Here is a 25,004-nt window from a genome sequence, read left to right as displayed (position 1 = left end):
GAGAACTATCAGGAAGAGAGAGAGAGAGAGATAATTATCAGGAAGAGACAGAGATAATTATCAGGGAGAGAGAGAGAGAGAGAGAGAGAGAGAGAGAGAGAGAGAGAGAGAGAGAGAGACATATAATTATCAGGAAGAGAGAGAGAGAGAATTATCAGGGAGAGAGAGAATTATCAGGAAGAGAGAGAGAGAGAGAGAATTATCAGGGAGAGAGAGAGAGAATTATAAGGAAGAGAGAGAGAGAGAGGGAGAGAGAATTATCAGGGAGAGAGAGAGAAAGAGAGAGAATTATCAGGGAGAGAGAGAGAGAGAGAAAGAGAGAATTATCAGGGAGAGAGAGAGAGAGAGAGAGAGAGAGAGAGAGAGCATTATCAGGGAGAGAGAGAGAGAGAAAGAGAGAGAATTATCAGGGAGAGAGAGAGAGAGAGAGAGAGAGAGAGAGAGAGAGAGAGAGAGAGAGAGCATTATCAGGGAGAGAGAGAGAGTCGACTGTGATCTGAGAATTAATGAGGATATAAATCCAGCCAACCACAGTGTGCTCTCTCCCTCTCCCCCGCTCCCCCTCCCTCCCTATTCAGTCCCTGACAATAGGGTTTGCCAATGCTGATGATGGAAAATTACCCCTCGGAGCCAAAGCCATTCATTAATTTTAAAGCCCTTGTTTGGTCTGATGTAGGCTTTGATGCAGTCTGAGGCTGGTTTTTGTGAGCGTGCGGGTGTCTGTGTGTGTGCGTGTGTGTGCGTGCGTGGCTGCTAACTGCTGCTACGAGGCAGGGGTATGCCTCATTAACAGTTAGCGCCAGACTCTCTCCCAGGTCTCTCATTTTCCACTAGCTACCTTAAATTACTGAAGTTACCATCCTGGCTATCATCCTCCAGTATAACTGGCCTTTACTGTAGTTACTATCCTGGCTATCATCCTCCAGTATAACTGGCCTTTACTGTAGTTACCATCCTAGCTATCATCCTCCAGTATAACTGGCCTTTACTGTACTTACCATCCTGGCTATCATCCTCCAGTATAACTGGCCTTTACTGTAGTTACCATCCTGGCTATCATCCTCCAGTATAACTGGCCTTTACTGTAGTTACCATCCTGGCTATCATCCTCCAGTATAACTGGTCTTTACTGTAGTTACCATCCTAGCTATCATCCTCCAGTATAACTGGCCTTTACTGTACTTACCATCCTGGCTATCATCCTCCAGTGAAATTCAAGGACAGAGTTGTACCGAAATAGTGCAATTATTATTTTATTTTTTACCATTACTCATAACTTCATAATACATTTGAAGAGAATAAGACAAGTAATCCTTCATGTACTATCATGTACCCTTTATTTCAAACAATGGTTTGTAAAGGACTCAAAAGGGTGAAAATATGTATTTGAGCCTGTGCTGTGCCAACTGAGTCTCATACAAATATGGATCAGTATTCTACCCTTATGGAAAAAAACACATGAATTTCACGTGATCTTCTGTGAAGTTAATGTGATAACAGCTGACAACACGTAAAGCTACATGTGATAAACATGAAACTAAACATGTGAAAACGTGATCACGTGAAGTGTTCCAAAAACACGTTATCACATCATTTAACAAGTGAAATTCTATGTGAAATCGTGTGATTTTCCACATGTGAAATCACGTGATTTTCTGCATGTGAAATCATGTGGTTTTTCTGTAAGGGTAGATATTTCTGTGGATATAAGGGTTTACTGGTCTATTCTTCATGGCCCTCTCTATATTGACTTTTATCTGGGCATAGCAAATATAGGTGGAAAATCGCTTCAAGGTGGTCAGCAGAAGATAATCTATATCTTAGTGACGGGCTGAGCTTTTTGTACATGTGGTGGCTGACTAAATTCTAGGAATTCTATAATCTTTCAAGAAATGTCTGAAAAAGGAGCACCTCTACATGAGCATAAGCTACAATGAATTCATTACAACTATATTAAAGCCACTTCTGTACTGGTTATGAACTGGCCGTCATTTCAAACAGCTTTGCCCGCTTGGGAAAGTGGCATTGATAAGCCAAAAGGTCACTAGATGATTATTCATTAATACACCATAGACAGTCAATTACAGAGCATGAAGATCGTATTAGTAGGATTAAAACCACATCATGACTAATTTTAAAGGGTGATTTTTATTTTTTATTTATTTAACTAGGCAAGTCAGTTAAGAACAAATTCTTATTTACAATGACTGCCTACACCGGCCAAACCCGGACGACGCTGGGCCAATTGGGCGCCGCCCTATGGGACTCCCAATCACGGCCGGTTGTGATACAGCCTGGAATCGAACCAGGTGGTCTGTAGTAACGCCTGAAGCACTGAGATGCAGTGCCTTAGACCGCTGCGCCACTCGGGTGATAACAGTAAAATCACAGGATATAGGCTTATTTTACATCCTGACAACACGGTAGTTTAAAATGTGGATTTGATGTGTAGCGTATATATGTGCTGTGTGCGTGTTTCCAAATAAACAAATATTCAGGATTTCAGCATGACCAGTCAATTGAACAAGAAACCAAATTAATTCAGGTTGCACTTGATCATTTCTTAAGGTGGAAAGGCATTTTGATGATCATTTATATATTCATGCGTACATTAAAGCCATATGGATGAACCACAAATCAACAGACCACCAGATGTATACTCACACGCAAAATAAGTTGGAAAATGCAGTTAGCTTAAAAAAATTAAATAAAAAATGTTACACATTTAAACTCGATCTCAAAGCGTCGCAAGACATCTCCAAACCACAGAGAACCAATTGATCGTTCTGTGTGAACATGTTTCTTTTCATCTATAAATCTGCCCTTGGGGTGGCTGAAAATATCCTAATGATCTGTGCCACACTGTGAACCTGCTGCAGTAGTCAGTTGAAATTTCATTAAAGGACCAGTTTGGGTTCCTCTTGTTGTGAGGATTTGTACATGCATGTGTATGAAAACAGGTATGTGAATGTTTATGGTTGTAGAGTCTCTTAATATAGTTACAAATATACACTGAGTGTACAAAACATTAGGAACACCTTCCTAATATTGAGTTGCACCCCCTTTTGCCATCAGAACAGCCTCAATTCGTCGGGGCATGGACTCTACAAGGTGTCGAAAGCGTTCCACAGGGATGCTGGCCCATGTCGACTCCAATGCTTCCCACAGTGGTGTTAAGTTGGCTGGATGTCCTTTGGGTGGTGGACCATTCTTAATACACACAGGAAATTGTTGAGCGTGAAAAACCCAGCAGCGTTGTAGTTCTTGACCCACTCAAACCGGTGCGCCTTGCACCTACTACCATACCCCGTTCAAAGGCACTTAAATATTTTGGCTTGCCCATTCACCCTCTGAATGGCACACATACACAATCCATGTCTCAATTGTCTCAAGGCTTTAAAATCCTTCTTTAACCGGTCTCCTCCCATTCATCTACACTGATTGAAGTGGATTTAACAAGTGAAATCAATAAGGGATCATAGCTTTCACCTGGTCAGTCTATGTCATGGAAAGAGCAGGTGTTCATAATGTTACACTATTGCACTATTAGAGCAATAGCTACAAATGTTTTGTTGTTGTTAATCAAGGCACCACAAATGGTAACAGGCAAACCTTTTCCAAGCCTTTGTTCTAACTAGCTGTAATAAAAGGACCATGGTAAAGTCCAACCAAATGCTTCCTAGCAGCTTCCTTCTGGACAACGCAACAACAATAAGAAATAATACAAGACAAGAATACAAACAGAAAGTAAATGTGTGTGTACGTGGGTGTACGTGTGTGTGTGTGTACGTGTGTGTGTGTGTGTGTGTGTGTGTGTGTACCTGTGTGTGTACGTGTGTGTACGTGTGTGTGTACGTGTGTGTGTGTGTGTACGTGTGTGTGTGTGTGTACGTGTGTGTGTGTGTACGTGTGTGTGTGTACGTGTGTGTGTGTACGTGTGTGTGTGTGTGTACGTGTGTGTGTACGTGTGTGTGTGTACGTGTGTGTGTGTGTGTACGTGTGTGTGTGTACGTGTGTGTGTACGTGTGTGTGTGTACGTGTGTGTGTGTGTGTGTACGTGTGTGTGTGTGTACGTGTGTGTGTACATGTGTGTACGTGTGTGTGTGTGTGTGTGTGTGTGTACGTGTGTGTGTGTGTGTACGTGTATGTGTGTGTGTGTGTGTACGTGTGTGTGTGTATGTGTGTGTGTATGTGTGTGTGTGTATGTGTGTGTGTGTACGTGTATGTGTGTGTGTGTGTGCACGTGTGTGTGTGTGTACTTGTGTGTGTGTGTGTGTGTATGTGTGTGTGTGTGTGTGTGTGTATGTGTGTGTGTACGTGTGTGTGTGTACGTGTGTGTGTACGTGTGTGTGTGTGTGTGTGTACGTGTGTGTGTGTGTACGTGTGTGTGTGTGTGTGTGTGTGTGTAAGTGTGTGTGTGTGTGTACGTGTGTGTGTGTGTGTGTGTGTGTGTGTGTGTGTGTATGTGTGTGTGTGTGTGTACGTGTGTGTGTGTATGTGTGTGTGTGTGTGTACGTGTGTGTGTGTGTATGTGTGTGTGTGTGTGTACGTGTGTGTGTGTGTGTGTGTGTGTATGTGTGTGTGGTCTTACTTGACTATCTTTTGGGTTCCAAAAGTCCTCACAAGGATAGTATAACATCATAGTAAAACAAGGAAGAAAATAAACGATTGGGGACATTTCGCCGGTCCCCAAAAGGAAAAAGGCTATTTTAGGGTTAGGGTTACAATTAGGGTTAGGGGTTAGGTTTAGTTTTAGGGTTTGGGGTTAAGGTTAAGTTAAGGATTAGGGAATATAGGATTTTGAATGGGAATTAATTTTTTGGTCTCCACTTGGATAGCAAAACCAACATGTGTGTGTGTGTGTGTGTGTGTGTTGGTGTGTGTCTGAATGAGTGCATGTGTGCTAAGGTGTGGTGAATCAGTGCAGGTGGTCAGTCCAGTTCAAGTGTTCAGCAGTCTGATTGCTTGCAGATAGAAACGGTCTCTGAGCTTGTTTTTATCAGACCTCCTGCTCCGATACCGTCTGCCCGACGGTAAGGTGGCTGGGCTGTGTGAGGTCCTTGATGATGGAGTTGGTGTCGTGCAAAGCCACGCATTCGTGGGTGAACAGGGAGTACGGCAGAGGGCTGAGGAAACACCCCTGGGGGGCCCCTGTGTTAAGAGTCAGTGTGGAAGAGGTGTTGTTGCCAATCCTCACAGCCTGTGGTCTGCCCGTCAGGAAGTCTAAGATCCAGTTGCAGAGTGTGGTGTCCAGACCCAGGGCTCTGAGCTTGGTGTCGAGCTTAGGAACTTTCTAACTGTAGTCAATGAACAGCATTCTCACATAGGTGTTCCTCTTGTCCAGATGTGTTAGGACCATTTGAATAGTGATGGAAATGGCATCTTACGTGGATCTGTTGGAGTGGTAGGCAAATTGGAGTGGGTCCAGAGTACCTGGCATGCTGGCCTTGATGTGGGCCATGACCAGCCTCTCGAAGCACTTCATGATGACCCGGGTTGAGTGCGACGGACAATAGTCATTTTGGCATTTCAGTTAATTTTTCTTGGGCACAGGGACGATGGTGATCTGCTTGAAGCAGGGGGGGACCACAGCCTGGGATAGGGACAGGTTGAATATGTCCGAGAAGATGCCTGCCAGCACACTCTGAGGACGCGGCCAGGGATGCCATCTGGGCCTGCGGCTTTGTGAGTATTCACTCTTTTGATAGTTTTCCTCACGACTATCTCTCCCTCTCTCCCATTATCAGAGAATCATCTCTCTCTCTCCCTCTCTCTCATTACCAGAGAATCATCTCTCTCTCTGTAAACCATGTACATATGGTCAAATATGACATTACCAGACAATCAACCACAACATTAGATAGTTGTTATTGTTCTTTAGCGTTCAAAGTAACTGATGTGCATCTGTCCCATTTGGCCAGTTGTGACCTGAAGTAGAGCATTAGTGTATGTGTGTGTGTTTGAGTGTGTGTGTATGTACAGAGAGGGAAAAAGTATTTGATCCCCTGCTGATTTTGTACGTTTGCCCACTGACAAAGACATGATCAGTCTATACTTTTAATGGTAGGTTTATTTGAACAGTGAGAGACAGAATAACAACAACAAAATCCAGAAAAATGCATGTAAAAAATGTTATGAACTGATTTGCATTTTAATGAGGGAAATAAGAATTTGACCCCTCTGCAAAACATGATTTAGTATTTGGTGGCAAAACCCTTGTTGGCAATCACAGAGGTCAGACGTTTCTTGTAGTTGGCCACCAGGTTTGCACACATCTCAGGAGGGATTTTGTTCCACTCCTCTTTGCAGATCTTCTCCAAGTCATTAAGGTTTCGAGGCTGACATTTGGCAACTCTAACCTTCAGCTCCCTCCATAGATTGTCTATGGGATTAAGGTGTGGAGACTGGCTAGGCCACTCCAGGACCTTAATGTGCTTCTTCTTGAGCCACTCCTTCGTTGCCTTGGCCGTGTGTTTTAGGTCATTGTCATGCTGGAATACCCATCCACGACCCATTTTCAATGCCCTGGCTGAGGGAAGGAGGTTCTCACCCAAGATTTAACGGTACATGGCCTTATCCATTGTCCCTTTGATGCTGTGAAGTTGTCCTGTCCCCTTAGCAGAAAAACACCCCTAAAGCATAATGTTTCCACCTCCATGTTTGACGGTGGGGATGGTGTTCTTGGGGTCATAGGCAGCATTCCTCCTCCTCCAAACACGGCGAGTTGAGTTGATGCCAAAGAGCTCAATTTTGGTCTCATCTGACCACAACACTTTCACCCAGTTCTCCTCTGAATCATTCAGATGTTCATTGGCAAACTTCAGACGGCCCTGTATATGTGCTTTCTTGAGCAGGGGGACCTTCCGGGCGCTGCAGGATTTCAGTCCTTCACGGCGTAGTGTGTTACCAATTGTTTTCTTGGTGACTATGGTCCCAGCTGCCTTGAGATCATTGACAAGATCCTCCCGTGTAGTTCTGGGCTGATTCCTCACCGTTCTCATGATCATTGCAACTCCACAAGGTGAGATCTTGCATGGAGCCCCAGGCCGAGGGAGATTGACTGTTCTTTTGTGTTTCTTCCATTTGCGAATAATCGCACCAACTGTTGTCACCTTCTCGCCAAGCTGCTTGGCGATGGTCTTGTAGCCCATTCCAGCCTTGTGTAGGTCTACAATCTTGTCCCTGACATCCTTGGAGAGCTCTTTGGTCTTGGCCATGGTGGAGAGTTGGGAATCTGATTGATTGATTGCTTCTGTGGACAGGTGTCTTTTATACAGGTAACAAACTGAGATTAGGAGCACTCTCTTTAAGAGTGTGCTCCTAATCTCAGCTCATTACCTGTATAAAAGACACCTGGGAGCCAGAAATCTTTCTGATTGAGAGGGGGTCAAATACTTATTTCCCTCATTAAAATGCAAATTGATTTATAACATTTTTGACATGCGTTTTTCTGGATTTTTTTGTTATTATTCTGTCTCTCACTGTTCAAATAAACCTACCATTAAAATTATATACTGATCATTTCTTTGTCAGTGGGCAAACGTACAAAATCAGCAGGGAATCAAATACTTTCTTCCCTCACTGTATGTATTTGTGTGTGTGTGCATTTGTGTGTGTGCGTACATGTGTACATTTGTGTGTGTGTGTGTGTGTGTGTGTGTGTGTGTGTCTGCTTGCCAGTTACATAAACACAGAGAACATGAACCAACTGCTGGGATGACAAATAGAGACAGGGACATTTGTATGCAGCCAGGCCCCAACTCATGAATATTCATGAACTGCCGATGACACATACACGACTTCGTGACTTGTGACCAAGGTTACGCAACAGCCTACAGACTATATCAAAATGGTCAAAAACATACCCAATTAGAAGAAATGTCAACACAACAAATGTCAATACAAACTCATTTCGTTAACCCTGAACAGGAACAACCTGATGCCATTTACAAAACAATAAGCAACTAAGCTGTCGAAGTGAAAAAATAAAACAAGTATATAAAACGATATACTGCTCCAGAGCGACTTACAGTAGAGTGCATACATTTTCATAAAATAAATATGTATACACTACCAGACAAAAGTTAGGACACACCTACTCATTCAAGGGTTTTTCTTTATTTGTAAAACATTTTACATTGTGGAATAATAGTGAAGACATCAAAACTATGAAATAACACATATGGAATCATGTAGTAACCAAATAAGTTACTACATGATTCTTCAAATAGCCACCCTTTGCCTTGATGCCTCCTGAATGCCTCTTGGCATTCTCTCAACCAGCTTCATGAGGTAGTCACCTGGAATGCATTTCAATTAACAGGAGTGCATTCTTAAAAGTTAATTTGTGGAATTTATTTCCTTCTTAATGTCTTTGAGCCAATTAGTTGTGTTGTGACAAGGAAGGAGGGGTATACAGAAGATAGCCCTAGTTAGTAAAATACCAAGTCCATATTATGGCAAGAACAGCTCAAATAAGCAAAGAGAAACGACAGTCCATCATTACTTTAAGACATTAAGGTCAGTCAATACTGAACATTTCTTCAAGTGCAGCCGCAAAAACCATCAAGCACAATTATGAAACTGGCTCTCATGAGGACCGCCACAGGAATGGAAGACCCAGAGTTACCTCTGCTGCAGAGGATAAGTTAATTAGAGTTACCAGCCTCAGAAATTGCAGCCCAAATAAATGCTTCACAGAGTTCAAGTAACAAACACATCTTAACATCAACTGTTCAGAGGGGACTGTGTGAATCAGGCCTTCTTGGTCAAATTGCTGCAAAGGATCCACTACTAAAGGGCACCAAAAAGAAGAAGAGACCTGCTTGGGCCAAGAAACACGAGCAATGGACATTAGACTGGTGGAAATGTGTCCTTTGGTCTGGAGTCCAAATTTGAGATTTTTGGTTCAAACTGTGTTTTGGTGTGGGGGTGCTTTGCTGGTGACACTGTCTGTGATTTATTTAGAATTCAAGGCACACTTAACCAGCATGACTACCAACGCATTCTGCAGCGATATGCCATCCCATCTGGTTTGGGCTTAGTGGGACTATCATTTGTTTTTCAACAGGACAATGACCCAACACACCTCCAGGCTGTGTAAGGGCTATTTTACCAAGAAGGAGAGTGATGGAGTGCTGCATCAGATGACTTGGCCTCCACAATCACCAGACCTCAACCCAATTGAGATCGTTTGGGATGAGTCGGACGGCAGAGTGAAGGAAAAGCAGCCAACAAGTGCTCAGCATATGTGGGAACTCCTTCAAGACTGTTGGAAAAGCATTACAGGTGAAGCTGGTTGAGAGAATGCCAAGAGTGTGCAAAGCCGTCATCAAGGCAAAGGGTGGATATTTGAAGAATCATGTAGTAATGTTTTTGGTTACTACATGATTCCATATGTGTTATTTCATAGTTTTGATGTCTTCACTATTACTCTACAATGTAAAAAATAGTAAAAATAAAGAAAAACCCTTGAATTAGTAAGTGTGTCCAAACTTTTGACTGGTACTCTATATATATATTTTTTGTTGTTGTTGTTGTACTGGTCCCCTGTGGGAATCGAACCCACAATCCTGGCGTTGCAAGTGCCATGCTCTACCAACTGTGCCACACGGGACCACCCAGATGATACAGCATGGCGCTTGCAACCAAGGAACCAAGGAAGTGTGTTCTATGAATCACCTGTCTCTCTGTTTGACTGAAGTCTGAGGGGTTGTGTAGAGCTGCTATTACATCAGTCCCTCCAGGATTCTGTGATTCTGTAATCACATTTGTTTTTGCATATTACGCGAGCCCTTGCAAAATTGACCAATCACCGCACTAGTACCACATAAAACAGTCAAATCACTGCACTCCAAAAAGAGGGCTCGCAATTTTAACCAATTACCACACTTTTACCACATAGAATGGTTCAATCAAGCCACACGCAACAAACGTTTTTCCCCGCCAGCACATTTTCATGACAAATTGGACATAAATCATGGATGAAGAAACAGATTACAATAAACAGAGTAGGCTAGTTCTGCCTGTTGCTGTAAACCAGTTCATAGGACACAGCTTACAGTACGTCATTTCATCCCTGTTACTGTAAACCAGTTCATAGGACACAGTTTACAGAACGGGACCGCCGAGTGCCGAAGCGCTTAGAAATGGTCTGTCCTCGGTTGCAACACTCACTACCGAGTTCCAAACTGCCTCTGGAAGCAATGCCAGCAGAAGAACTGTTCGTCTGGAGCTTCATGAAATGGGTTTCCATGGCCGAGCAGCCGCACACAAGCTTAAGATCACCATTCGCAATGCCAAGCGTCGGCTGGAGTGGTGTAAAGCTCGCCTCCGCTGGACTCTGGAGCAGTGGAAACGCGTTCTCTGGAGGGATGAATCACGCTTCACCATCAGGCAGTCCGACGGACGGAAATCTTAACGCTACAACATACAATGATATTCTAGACGATTCTGTGCTTCCAACTTTGTGGTAACAGTTTGGGGAAGGCCCTTTCCTGTTTCAGCATGACAATGCCCCGTGCACAAAGCGAGGTCCATACAGAAATGGTTTGTCGAGATTGGTGTGGAAGAACTTGATTGATCTGTACAGAGCCCTGACCTCAACCCCATCGAACACCTTTGGGATGAATTGGAATGCTGACTGCGAGCCAGGCCTAATCGCCCGACCTCACTAATGCTCGTGGCTGAATGGAAGCAAGTCCCCGCAGCAATGTTCCAACATCTAGTGGAAAGCCTTACCATATTAATGGCCATGCTTTTGGAATGAGATGTTTGACGAGCAGGTGTCCACCTAATGTTGGTCATGTATATGTCGTTGGTCGTGTGATATGAACGGGAAACAAAAACACATTTATTTCCTCACTGTTTGAAATTCACATGCTTGCTTCCACTGTATCACATGGAGGTATACGAGACAAATAAAATTGAACATTTTTCTTCTTCTATTTTGTAAAAGTTTGAAATCCACATCAATAGAACTGAGTAGTTCTATGTGGTTAACTGGTCGGTAGCTGAGTATTCTAAGGTTCCATTCGGAGGTGCCAAGAAGTGCTGCAGACTGCAGAAGGAGTCTGAGTCTATTTGCAGAAGCACCAAGGGCACTAGGGCTGTTTAGATAGTGACCTAGTTTAGATATATTCATGAGTTTCTCAAACCTCTAACACAACTTATTTATTTCGATTCTACCTAGGTGAGGAAGCACATTACTATCTAATATAATAATAATCCCACGGGGGGCCAGTATGAAAAATGTATGCACTCACTAATTGTAAGTCGCTCTGGATAAGAGCGTCTGCTAAATGACTAAAATGTCAATTGGATCACTAATATCATCGTACTTGTAATATGGAGGTGGCGTTGTTTGGCGTATTTGTTTTGTTTTGTCAGTATTACGTTATTAATGAATTGATTTGCAGAACAAGTTGGCCTAATAGCTTATTTGTGCTTTCTTTATTTTTGATTAAATCAGAGGGTGCTGCATGTGCTGGTGTTACAACATTTTGACACTGGTGTTATGACATTATGACACTGGTGTTATGACATTATGACACTGGTGTTATGAAATTATGATACTGGTGTTATGACATGACACTGGTGTTATGCCATTTTGACACTGGTGTTATGCCATTATGACACTGGTGTTATGCATTATGACACTGGTGTTATGCCATTAAGACACTGGTGTTATGCCATTATGACACTGGTGTTATGCCATTAAGACACTGGTGTTATGCCATTAAGACAAAGGTGTTATGCCATTATGACACTGGTGTTATGCCATTATGACACTGGTGTTATGCCATTAAGACACTGGTGTTATGCCATTATGACACTGGTGTTATGCCATTAAGACACTGGTGTTATGACATTATGACACTGGTGTTATGACATTATGACACTGGTGTTATGACACTGGTGTTATGACATTGGTGTAATAAAATAACCCAGTAATTTTTGACAAAGCTGTGCTGACCCAACTGGTATATATGACTGCAATCTTATGGTTTACCTACTGTTATGATATGGCAGGGTAGTTTAGTGTTAGCACACAGTTCAGCAACACACTCTACCAGGATACACTTCCACACTCTATCCCCCAGGTGTCAGCACCAACCAAGTCAAGGGCTGTGCTCTGCCAGGAGACCTTGATAAGCACGTCATCAGGTGACGGTCAGTCAGTGTCCCAGCTGGCAAGCCGAGAGGCTGCTGGTTTTGTTTGGTGACCATGAGGCCATGAGGTTGAGTTTTGAATTTTTTAGTTCAGACATGCCTCTGTTGTTTCCTTTTGTGTACGTGTTCATTTTGGTCACCTTTTGAACAAATCAACTCATCTGCTTGGAATGGCCGATCAAGAGGTCGCGACAGAGTTGACCCTGGACCAAGGTAAGGTTGCTGTCCCCTGGGTACGTGCATTCAACACCTGGTTGCATACGCTTACTTGTCACATTAATGCACACCTCCAATCAGGTTACAGAACCATTATGAAGCCCTAGACTTAGCGAGTACAGTTTGAACAACAGGCCGTCTAGTTGCTTCCGTAACACTATCAACCCAAAATACCCTGCATTTATCAGCGTTGCACTATACGGTGACAGTGGTGTGGTAAACGTGGAACCATAACATCACATACGATCACATGCAGGCTGTGCTGAACCAACTGTAACACTGTTACTACTGTTCAATTATGTGATCTCCATACCTGTTCATTGTTCAGCCTCGACTGGTTTCACACTGTACGGTGACACTGGTGTTATGTCATTGGTGTTATGTCATTGGTGTTATAAAATAACCAGGTTATGGTTGTGTGATCTTATGACAGATCTTACGGTTGACCTGACCACATAGGATCACATAGGCTGTACTGACCCAACTGTTATATGACTGTGGTCTTACGATTGACCTCTATACCTGTTGGTTGTTCACTGTACGGTGACACTGGTGACGTGGTGAGCAGAGAGCCCCATGGGGTTTGTGTTATAGAAGGCTCCCAGGGCACAGAGGACATGTCCCCCTCGGCTGGCTGACAGCTGACCTTGTTGATACCATCAACACAGGAGTATCCTCCCGGACACGGCTGGAGCAGGCAGTCATCGTAATTGTGCTCACAGTTCTTCCCCTGTACATGTAAAACAGAGATAGACGTTAGACTACAGAAACAGAAAGATAGATAAACATTAAAAGACCATAGAAATAGTCAAATTAGATTAGACCACAGCTATATAATCTAATCTAACAGAAATATAATTTTATTTTCTTAGCCATTCCCTTAGATTTATGAGTATAATTCCGTCTATGATGTGAGGTCATGGACAAAAGTAGTGCACTACATAGGGAATAGGGTGCCATTTGAAACACACACATGGGCTTTAAAAAAATATATATTATTTACAATGATGGCCTACCCCGGCCAAACCCGGACGAAGCTGGGCCAATTGTGCGCCGCCCTATGTGACTCCCAATCACGGTCGGATTGTGATACAGCCTGGAGTCGAACCAGGGGGTCTGTAGAGACACCTCTAGCACTGAGATGCTTGGTAAGGAAGACAGGATTCGAGCCACCTTAATAAGGATGTCAATTATGTGTATCAGCAGGAGAAATGATCTCAAACGCCTGCAGCTGACATCTACGGTGGTGGGATACTGAACTAAATAACCTCTCTCTGAATACGGCCCAATTGGCACCCTATTGCTAATTGGCACCATGTGTAGTGCACTTCTGTTGACTAGGGCCCATAGGGCTCTGGTCAAGAGTAGTGTACTGTATAGGGAATATGGTGCCATATGGAACTCAACCTCTGCCTTCTCCTGTCCATGACTAGGAGGGTAAATATTCGGCCTCTGCCTTATCCTGTCCATGACTAGGAGGGTAAATATTCAGCCTCTGCCTTATCCTGTCCATGACTAGGAAGGTAAATATTCAGCCTCTGCCTTATCCTGTCCATGACTAGGAGGGTAAATATTCAGCCTCTGCCTTATCCTGTCCATGACTAGGAGGGTAAATATTCAGCCTCTGCCTCATCCTGTCCATGACTAGGAGGGTCAATATTCAGCCTCTGCCTCATCCTGTCCATGACTAGGAGGGTAAATATTCAGCCTCTGCCTCATCCTGTCCATGACTAGGAGGGTAAATATTCAGCCTCTGTCTTATCCTGTCCATGACTAGGAGGGTAAATATTCAGCCTCTGCCTTATCCTGTCCATGACTAGGAGGGTAAATATTCAGCCTCTGCCTTATCCTGTCCATGACTAGGAGGGTCAATATTCAGCCTCTGCCTTATCCTGTCCATGACTAGGAGGGTCAATATTCAGCCTCTGCCTTATCCTGTCCATGACTAGGAGGGTCAATATTCAGCCTCTGCCTTATCCTGTCCATGACTGGGAGGGTAAATATTCAGCCTCTGCCTTATCCTGTCCATGACTAGGAGGGTAAATATTCAGCCTCTGCCTTATCCTGTCCATGACTAGGAGGGTAAATATTCAGCATCTGCCTTATCCTGTCCATGACTAGGAGGGTCAATATTCAGCCTCTGCCTTATCCTGCCCATGACTAGGAGGGTAAATATTCAGCCTCTGCCTTATCCTGCCCATGACTAGGAGGGTAAATATTCAGCCTCTGCCTTATCCTGTCCATGACTAGGAGGGTAAATATTCAGCCTCTGCCTTATCCTGTCCATGACTAGGAGGGTCAATATTCAGCCTCTGCCTTATCCTGTCCATGACTAGGAGGGTCAATATTCAGCCTCTGCCTTATCCTGTCCATGACTGGGAGGGTAAATATTCAGCCTCTGCCTTATCCTGTCCATGACTAGGAGGGTAAATATTCAGCCTATGCCTTATCCTGTCCATGACTAGGAGGGTCAATATTCAGCCTCTGCCTTATCCTGTCCATGACTAGGAGGGTCAATATTCAGCCTCTGCCTTATTTCTGTCCATGATTAGGAGGGTAAATATTCAGCCTCTGCCTCATCCTGTCCATGACTAGGAGGGTAAATATTCAGCCTCTGCCTTATCCTGTCCATGACTAGGAGGGTAAATATTCAGCCTCTGCCTTATTTCTGTCCATGATTAGGAGGGTAAATATTCAGCCTCTGCCTTATCCTGCCCATGACTAGGAGGGTAAATATTCAGCCTCTGCCTTATCCTGTCCATGATTAGGAGGGTAAATATTCAGCCTCTGCCTCATCCTGTCCATGACTAGGAGGGTAAATATTCAGTCTTATCCTGTCCATTACTAGGAGGGTAAATATTCAGTCTTATCCTGTCCATGACTAGGAGGATAAATATAACACCATCACATTCTGGGAGGAGAAAGAAGAAGAAGAACATATTGAAAGAAATGCTAACATTACAGATGTGGAGAACAGCAGAGACAGAGAGAGAGAGAGAGAGAGACCGAGGGGACGAAGGGGGAGAGAGAGCTCCACACAGACACAGAGAAAGAGGGGGAGGCAACAGGGATGAAGGAGAATAGAGGCAAGGATAAAAATAAGGGAAGAGTGCGCTGGGTAAGCCTCACCACAAATCCAGGGCGACAGAAGCAGGTGTAGCCGTAGCCAGGCTGGTTCTGTATGCACATCCCCTGGTTGCAGGGCTGGGGAAGGCACTCATTAATGTCCAACTCACAGTGAAGGCCTGTCCAACCTGCCAGGGAACAAAGCCCACAGAATGAGCACTGCAGTGTGGAGGGAGGTGTGTGTGCGGCGTGTGTGCGGTGCGTGTGTGCGGTGCGTGTGTGCATAGTGTGGTGAGACCTAGCTTCACCCACATCCACCACCCACTTAAGTGAATATCAATCAGATTCCTTTGATTTGCTGCTTTGCTTCTTTTTTGGGGCACACACACACCACACAACAAAAGGTTCATGGAGAGAAATGGTGTTAAGTGTCACATACAGTTTGATGAGGCTATAGGCTAGGTGTTTTAAAGAGGCTATAGGCTAGGTGTTTATATGAGGCTATAGGCCAGGTGTTTTAAAGAGGCTATAGGCTAGGTGTTTTAATGAGGCTATAGGCTAGGTGTTTTAAAGAGGCTATAGGCTAGGTGTTTTAAAGAGGCTATAGGCTAGGTGTTTATATGAGACTATAGGCTAGGTGTTTTAAAGAGGCTATAGGCTAGGTGTTTTGATGAGGCTATAGGCTAGGTGTTTTAAAGAGGCTATAGGCTAGGTGTTTTGATGAGACTATAGGCTAGGTGTTTATATGAGGCTATAGGCTAGGTGTTTTGATGAGGCTATAGGCTAGGTGTTTTAATGAGGCTATAGGCTAAATGTTTTAAAGAGGCTATAGGCTAGGTGTTTTGATGAGGCTATAGGCTAGGTGTTTTAATGAGGCTATAGGCTAGGGGTTTTAATGAGGCTATAGGCTAGGTGTTTTAATGAGGCTATAGGCTAGGTGTTTTGATGAGGCTATAGGCTAGGTGTTTTAATGAGGCTATAGGCTAGGTGTTTTAATGAGGCTATAGGCTAGGTGCTTTAATGAGGCTATAGGCTAGGTGTTTTAATGAGGCTATAGGCTAGGTGTTTTGATGAGGCTATAGGCTAGGTGTTTTAATGAGGCTATAGGCTAGGTGTTTTGATGAGGCTATAGGCTAGGTGTTTTGATGAGGCTATAGGCTAGGTGTTTTAATGAGGCTATAGGCTAGGTGTTTTGATGAGGCTATAGGCTAGGTGTTTTGATGAGGCTATAGGCTAGGTGTTTTGATGAGGCTATAGGCTAGGTGTTTTAATGAGGCTAGGTGTTTTGATGAGGCTATAGGCTAGGTGTTTTAAAGAGGCTATAGGCTAGGTGTTTTGATGAGGCTATAGGCTAGGTGTTTTAAAGAGGCTATAGGCTAGGTGTTTTGATGAGGCTATAGGCTAGGTGTTTTGTTAGACATGTGACAACCCAGTGATCCTGACTGTGGCCTGTAGATGTTCTGTAGACATGTGACAACCCAGTGATCCTGAATGTGGCCTCCTTCAATCGACCAAAGTCACAATACATGTACTACCATGTCCCAGACCTCTTTGTGCTGTTTTGCGAACTCCTATGGTTGTTGTCGTGCCAAAGAAAGTTGTGTTGACTAATATACTACTTGGACTGTCTCTATGTTCCCATTCTAGAATAAGAGTCTAAATGTTGTTCTAGAATAAGAGTCTAAATGTTGTTCTTCAATTGAAATGGAATCATAGATTTAAGGAGCCTTACTTGGCTCCAGTCTCAGTGTGTCATCTATAGTTTATAATCATAGATTTAAGGAGCCTTACTTGGCTCCAGTCTCAGTGTGTCATCTATAGTTTGGAAGGACATCAGCTCCTACAAGAGCAGCAAGAAGATTTTTTTATTCAATAGTATCTGTTGGTATTGTCTTATAGGGCAGTTGATTCAATAGTAGATGTTGGTATTGTATTCTATGGCAGTTGTTTCAATAGTAGATGTTGGTATTGTATTCTATGGCAGTTGATTCAATATTAGATGTTAAATTGTATCAGTTGTTGCAGCGGTTTGCTGCTACTAGATGCTCTGGGAAGTGTAGTTCTTGACTCATTGATTAGGACAGTTGATTCAATAGTAAATGTTGTTATAGTATTCTAACTGTTGTTCTTCAATAGTAGATGATCATAGATTTAAGGCAGCTTTATTGGCCAGTTAGTGTGTCATCTATAGTGTTGGTAGATTAGGCAGTTATTCTAGTAGATGTTGGTATTGTCTTGTAGGGCAGTTGATTCAATAGTAGGTGTTTGTATTGTCTTGTAGGACAGTTGATTCAATAGTAGATGTTGGTATTGTATTCTATGGCAGTTGATTCAATAGTAGATGTTGGTATTGTCTTGTAGGACAGTTGATTCAATAGTAGATGTTGGTATTGTCTTGTAGGACAGTTGATTCAATAGTAGATGTTGGTATTGTCTTGTAGGACAGTTGATTCAATAGTAGATGTTGGTATTGTATTCTATGGCAGTTGATTCAATAGTAGATGTTGGTATTGTCTTGTAGGGCAGTTGATTCAATGGTAGATGTTGGTATTGTCTTGTAGGACAGTTGATTCAATAGTAGATGTTGGTATTGTCTTGTAGGACAGTTGATTCAATAGTAGCTGTTGGTATTGTCTTGTAGGACAGTTGATTCAATAGTAGATGTTGGTATTGTCTTGTAGGGCAGATTATTCAATAGTAGATGTTGGTATTGTATTCTAGGACAGTTGATTCAATAGTAGATGTTGGTATTGTCTTATAGGACAGTTGACTCAATCGTAGCTGTTGGTATTGTCTTGTAGGGCAGTTGATTCAATAAGTAGCTGTTGGTATTGTCTTGTAAGGCAATTACATTTAAGTGCTGTGTTTTACATAGTAGCCTACTTAATCATTGCTGTTTGAACTGTCTGATTGCTCAGTACTTGTGACCATCTATGTGGATGTAGATTAGTTTCAGGCCTATTTGTGTAACAGTCCTGCTAATTTGTGGGAGGGTTGTCTTGTAGGGGGGTTTTCTTCACCCCTGCCAGGCAATCACCAATCAGTGCTTAGTTGTGTGTCTTTCACCTCTGTTACACAATTAGTGCTAGTACTTCAGTCTCCCCTGTTTTTTCAGTGGCAGCTGTTGTAGGCTCGGCCCTAATTTATGTGCTCTCTGACGCCTGGAGTTGGAAGACAGAGGACAACGCCAAAGGACAAGTCAGCCCTTCCCCTCTGAGGGGCCAAAATGTTTCTCTCTGTTACAGTATTCAGAGGACTGACTACCGAATGTGCTAGAATAATGCTATAGTATCCATGTTTGGTATCTATCTGAAACTTGTTCACTGAGGACAACTCTGGTGCTATCTATATGGATGTATGATCTCTGCGGTTACTTGTATCTGTACAGGGTGAACTCTGAATTACTATTGTGCAAAAATGTTTTATGGTCCTCTCAGGAATTCTGTCATATTTACATTGGTGTCATCCCCCACACAAGCTCTTAGATGCTGTGACACCCTGTGGAGATTGGGCCTTGGTGGTCAGGTTACACTGTAAACTTGGTATCGTTTGATTGGTCAAAGGTGGTTGGTTTTGGGTTGAAAGGTTACACATTCAGATGTTATAAATGGAATTAAATGCCTTTGTTCTGTCTCTTATCCTGTGTCCAGTCCACGGAGGAAGGTTGTATGATCAATTCTCATTTCTTAGGCTTCTAGGCCTCTGGTCTAGTAAGCATCTCTGTGTTCATGATTTGTCATGTAAGTTAACCTTAGGATCTATATGCTTGGAATAATGCCTTGGAATAATGCCTTGTTAATGCTTGTAACTTAAGTGTTATGTCTTGTATGTGAATCCATTCATTGTACAATGTTAATTCAATATCTGCCTTTGATATAGACCATTCTCAGACCAATTCTTGCTAGTCTATATCAACTCATTGCCTAATGCTCGCGTGTATATTTTAATTATCTTCTGGAGTCAGATAAACATTTTAATAGGCTAATTGCTTAGTCTTATTACGAGTCACATGAGGTATTTATAATATTATATACACTGTATATACACATATTACTGCCCACTACACTGTAAGCGGTGGTACTGTCAAGCGGCGGTGTTGTCACCAAAACAAAGAACTGAGCCCTGGTGGACACCAGTAGTGAGAGCACGTGGTGCAGATACAGATCTGATCCCTGGTGGACACCAGTAGTGAGAGCACGTGGTGCAGACACAGATCTGATCCCTGGTGGACACCAGTAGTGAGAGCACGTGGTGCAGACAAAGATCTGATCCCTGGTGGACACCAGTAGTGAGAGCACGTGGTGCAGACACAGATCTGATCCCTGGTGGACACCAGTAGTGAGAGCACGTGGTGCAGACAAAGATCTGATCCCTGGTGGACACCAGTAGTGAGAGCACGTGGTGCAGACACAGATCTGATCCCTGGTGGACACCAGTAGTGAGAGCACGTGGTGCAGACACAGATCTGATCCCTGGTGGACACCAGTAGTGAGAGCACGTGGTGCAGACACAGATCCGTCTGCTGTATGACTAAAGTGTAAAAATGTCAAATGAATGCTATAACTGCAAGCAAAATACAAGTAGTGATTCATCCACACCTGAAGAGATGCTGTGTTAGCTTTTCACCATAAATCATTGAAGTGGTAAGAAAAGCATTTAGAATCTATTGCAACATGTTTTTAAAGATATCTAGGATTTACTCTGAGATGAAAAACAGATTGATTTGCTTTGAATCATAAAAAAATTATTGATAATGTCAATCATCATTGTACAACATCAGAATTCTGCAACACATACAGTGCCTTGCAAAAGTATTCATCCCCCTTCGCGTTTCTCCTATTTTGTTGCATTACAACTGTCACGCCCTGGCTCTGGGGACTCTTGTATGTTGAGCCAGGGTGTTAGTTTCGTTGTGTAGAGTCTATGTTTCGTGTTTCTATGGTATGTTCTAGGTTATGTGTTTCTGTGTTGGCCGGGGTGGTTCTCAATCAGAGGCAACGAGAATCAGCTGTTGCTTGTTGTCTCTGATTGGGAACCATACTTAGGCAGCCTTGTGTGCACTTGTTATTCGTGGGATCTTGTTCCGTGTTGGTTTGTGTTATTGACCGAGGACTTCACGTATCGTTTGTTGTTTTGTTTTTTGTATTGTGTTGCTAAGTATTCTATTAAATAAGATGTACGCATTTCACGCTGCGCCTTGGTCCACTCCTTTCGACGTGACAACAACCTGTAATTTAAATTGATTTTTATTTGGATTTCATGTAATGGAAATACACAAAATAGTCCAAATTGGTGATGTGAAATGAAAAAAATCACTTGTTTAAAAATAAATAAAAATAACGGAAATGTGGTGCGTGCATATGTATTCAGCCCCTTTGCTATGAAGCCCCTAAATAAGATCTGGTGCAACCAATTACCTACAGAAGTCACATAATTATTTAAATGAAGTCCACCTGTGTGCAATCTAAGTGTCACATGATCTGTCACATGATCTTAGTATATATACACACTGTTCTGAAAGGCCCCAGAGTCTGCAACACCACTAAGCAAGGGGCACCATCAAGCAAGCGGCACCATGAAGACCAGGTCAGGGACAAAGTTGTGGAGAAGTACAGATCAGGCTTGGGTTATAATAACAATATCCACAATTTTGAACATCCCACGGAGCACCATTAAATCCATTATTAAAACACGGAAAGAATATGGCACCACAACAAACCTGCCAAGAGAGGGCCACCCACCAAAACCCACGGACCAGGCAAGGAGGGCATTAATCAGAGAGGCAACAACGAGACCAAAGATAACCCTGAAGGAGCTGCAAAGCTCCACAGCGGAGATTGGAGTATCTGTCGATAGGACCACTTTAAGCCGTACACTCCATAAAAGCTGGGCTTTACGGAAGAGTGGTCAGAAAAAAGCCATTGCTTAAAGAAAAAAATAAGCAAACACGTTTGGTGTACGCCAAAAGGCATGTGGGAGACTCCCCAAACATATGGAAGAAGGTACTCTGGTCAGATGAGACTAAAATTGAGCTTTTTGGCCATAGAGGAAAACGCTATGTCTGGCGCAAACCCAACACCTCTCATCACCCCGAGAACACCATCTCCACAATGAAGCATGGTGGTGGCAGCATCATGCTGTGGGGATTTTTTCATCAGCAGGGACTGGCAAACTGGTCAGAATTGAAGGAATGATAGATGGTACTAAATACAGGGAAATTCACACTCAAGTTTTCTGTTTGTTTGTCTTATTTCTTGTTTGTTTCACAATAACAAATATTTTACATCTTCAAAATGGTAGGCATGTTGTGTAAATCAAATGATACAACCCCCCCAAAATCCATTTTAATTCCAGGTTGTAAGTCAACAAAACAGGAAAAATGCCAAGGGGGGTGAATACTTTCACAAGCCACTGTAGGCCTGCTAGAAAAGCGATAAAGCAGAACTGTGTCCATGTCCAGTGACTTACTGGATATGCGCTGGACTACAAATAGTTGTATAACTGTAACAGTGACTTACCTGCCCTGCAGTTAGAGGTTGCGTTAACCAGGTATATACAGTACCAGTTAAAAGTTTGGACACACCTACTTATTCAAGGGTTTTTCTTAATTTTTACTATTTTCTATATCGTAGAATAATAATAAAGACATCAAAACTATGAAATAACATACAGTGGGGAGAACAAGTATTTGATACACTGCCGATTTTGCAGGTTTTCCTACTTACAAAGCAAGTAGAGGTCTGTAATTTTTATCATAGGTACACTTCAACTGTGAGAGAAGGAATCTAAAACAAAAATCCAGAAAATAACATTGTATGATTTTTAAGTAATTAATATGCATTTTATTGCATGACATTAGTATTTGATACATCAGAAAAGCAGAACTTAATATTTGGTACAGAAACCTTTGTTTGCAATTACAGAGATCATACGTTTCCTGTAGGTCTTGACCAGGTTTGCACACACTGCAGCAGGGATTTTGGCCCACTCCTCCACACAGACCTTCTCCAGATCCTTCAGGTTTCGGGGCTGTCGCTGGGCAATACAGACTTTCAGCTCCCTCCAAAGATTTTCTATTGGGTTCAGGTCTGGAGACTGGCTAGGCCACTCCAGGACCTTGAGATGCTTCTTACGGAGCCACTCCTTAGTTGCCCTGGCTGTGTGTTTCGGGTCGTTGTCATGCTGGAAGACCCAGCCACGACCCATCTTCAATGCTCTTACTGAGGGAAGGAGGTTGTTGGCCAAGATCTCGCGATACATGGCCCCATCCATCCTCCCCTCAATATGGTGCAGTCGTCCTGTCCCCTTTGCAGAAAAGCATCCCCAAAGAATGATGTTTCCACCTCCATGCTTCACAGTTGGGATGGTGTTCTTGGGGTTGTACTCATCCTTCTTCTTCCTCCAAACACGGCGAGTGGAGTTTAGACCACAAAGCTCTATTTTTGTCTCATCAGACCACATGACCTTCTCCCATTCCTCCTCTGGATCATCTAGATGGTCATTGGCAAACTTCAGATGGGCCTGGACATGCGCTAGCTTGAGCAGGGGGACCTTGCGTGCGCTGCAGGATTTTAATCCAGGACGGCGTAGTGTGTTACTAATGGTTTTCTTTGAGACTGTGGTCCCAGCTCTCTTCAGGTCATTGACCAGGTCCTGCCGTGTAGTTCTGGGCTGATCCCTCACCTTCCTCATGATCATTGATGCCCCACGAGGTGAGGACTTGCATGGAGCCCCAGACCGAGGGTGATTGACCGTCATCTTGAACTTCTTCCATTTTCTAATAATTGCGCTAACAGTTGTTGCCTTCTCACCAAGCTGCTTGCCCATTGTCCTGTAGCCCACCCCAGCCTTGTGCAGGTCTACAATTTTATCCCTGATGTCCTTACACAGCTCTCTGGTCTTGGCCATTGTGGAGAGGTTGGAGTCTGTTTGATTGAGTGTGTGGACAGGTGTCTTTTATACAGGTAACGAGTTCAAACAGGTGCAGTTAATACAGGTAATGAGTGGAGAACAGGAGGGCTTCTTAAAGAAAAACTAACAGGTCGGTAGGTGATCAAATACTTATGTCATGCAATAAAATGCAAATTAATTACTTAAAATCATACAATGTGATTTTCTGGATTTTTGTTTTAGATTCCGTCTCTCACAGTTTAAGTGTATCTATGATAAAAACTATAGACCTCTACATGCTTTGTAAGTAGGAAAACCTGCAAAATCGGCAGTGTATCAAATACTTGTTCTCCCCACTGTATGGAATCATGTAGTAACCAAAAAAAGTGTTAAATAAATCAAAATAGATTTTAGATTTTAGATTCTTCAAAGTAGCCACGCTTTGCCTTGATGACAGCTTTGCACACTCTTGGCATTCTCTCAACCAGCTTCATGAGGTAGTCATGCTTTTCCAACAGTCTTGAAGGAGTTCCCACATATGCTGAGCACTTGTTGGCTGCTTTTCCTTCACTCTGCGGTCCAACTCATCCCAAACCATCTCAACTGAGTTGAGGTCGGGTGATAGTTGATGCCAGATTATCTGATGCAGTACTCCATCAGTCTCCTTCTTGGTCAAATAGCCCTTGTTTAACACTTTTTTGGTTACTACATGATTCCATGTAGTGTTATTTCATAGTTTTGATGTCTTCATTATTTTTCTACAATGTAGAAAATAGTAAAACATTAAGAAAAACCCTGGAATGAGTAGGTGTGTCCAAACTTTTGACTGGTACTGTATTTCATATAACATTAATATATACACTGAGTGTAAAAACATTAGGAACACCTTCCTACTATTGAGATTCACCTCCCATCTTAGTTGATGTCCAGTGACTTACCTGCCCTGAAGTGGCAGATGTAGCCATGAACCAGGTCATATAACGCATTATAAACTGGGTAGTTAGAGCCCTGAATGCTGATTGGCTGAAAGCTGTGGTATATCAGACAATATGCCATGGGTATGAAGCAAAAATGACTTTTTATAATAGCAACAAGGCACCTGGGGGGTTTGTGGTATATGGCCGATATACCACGGCTAAGGGCTGTATCCAGGCACTCCACGTTGCGTCGCGCTTAAGACCAGCTCTTAGCCGTGGTAGATTGGCCATATACCAAACCTCCTCTTGCCTTATTGCTTCATTATAACAGCCTCGTAATGCATTATAACTGTTACCAATCTTAGTTAATGTACTCACCTGCCCTGCAGTGGCAGACGTATCCGTTAAGCAGGTCTTGGCAGATAGCCCCGTGGAGACATGGATCTGAACAGCATTCATTAACGTCCATCTCACAGAAGTCCCCTATGAAACCTGCTGGACAACTGGGAGAAGACAAGGATATTTTATAGATGTCATTTAACATATATAACATAACATATTTAACATATATAACATATATAACATATTTAACATATATAGTCACACATACATATACAGTACACATATACATTTACTTTATATATATTTTTTTTTTTACCAAAGTAAAATAAAGATTCAATGTTTGTTTTACTGTAAGAAAGTTGTGTCCATCTTTTTCTAAAATAACATCTTAAACAGTATTAT

At 42.8% G+C, this 25,004-nt stretch overlaps 1 protein-coding gene across 1 annotated transcript in view; it reads right to left on the bottom strand.

Annotated features, from left to right (window-relative positions):
• The window catches only part of LOC123487738, a gene marked incomplete at its 5' end in the record, with an annotated part of 94,777 nt that extends 70,014 nt beyond the window's left edge, over positions 1-24,763 (bottom strand). The window contains 3 exons of the mRNA XM_045218822.1: positions 12,910-13,117; positions 15,517-15,641; positions 24,639-24,763. Of these exons, the coding sequence (XP_045074757.1) occupies positions 12,910-13,117; positions 15,517-15,641; positions 24,639-24,763 (458 nt within the window). The remainder of the gene's footprint in view (positions 1-12,909; positions 13,118-15,516; positions 15,642-24,638) is intronic.
• Between the last annotated feature and the right edge of the window lie 241 nt (positions 24,764-25,004).

Source organism: Coregonus clupeaformis, unplaced genomic scaffold (assembly GCF_020615455.1).
Source record: "Coregonus clupeaformis isolate EN_2021a unplaced genomic scaffold, ASM2061545v1 scaf1828, whole genome shotgun sequence".
NCBI lineage: Eukaryota > Metazoa > Chordata > Actinopteri > Salmoniformes > Salmonidae > Coregonus > Coregonus clupeaformis.
This window is presented reverse-complemented; position numbering and strand designations above follow the sequence as displayed.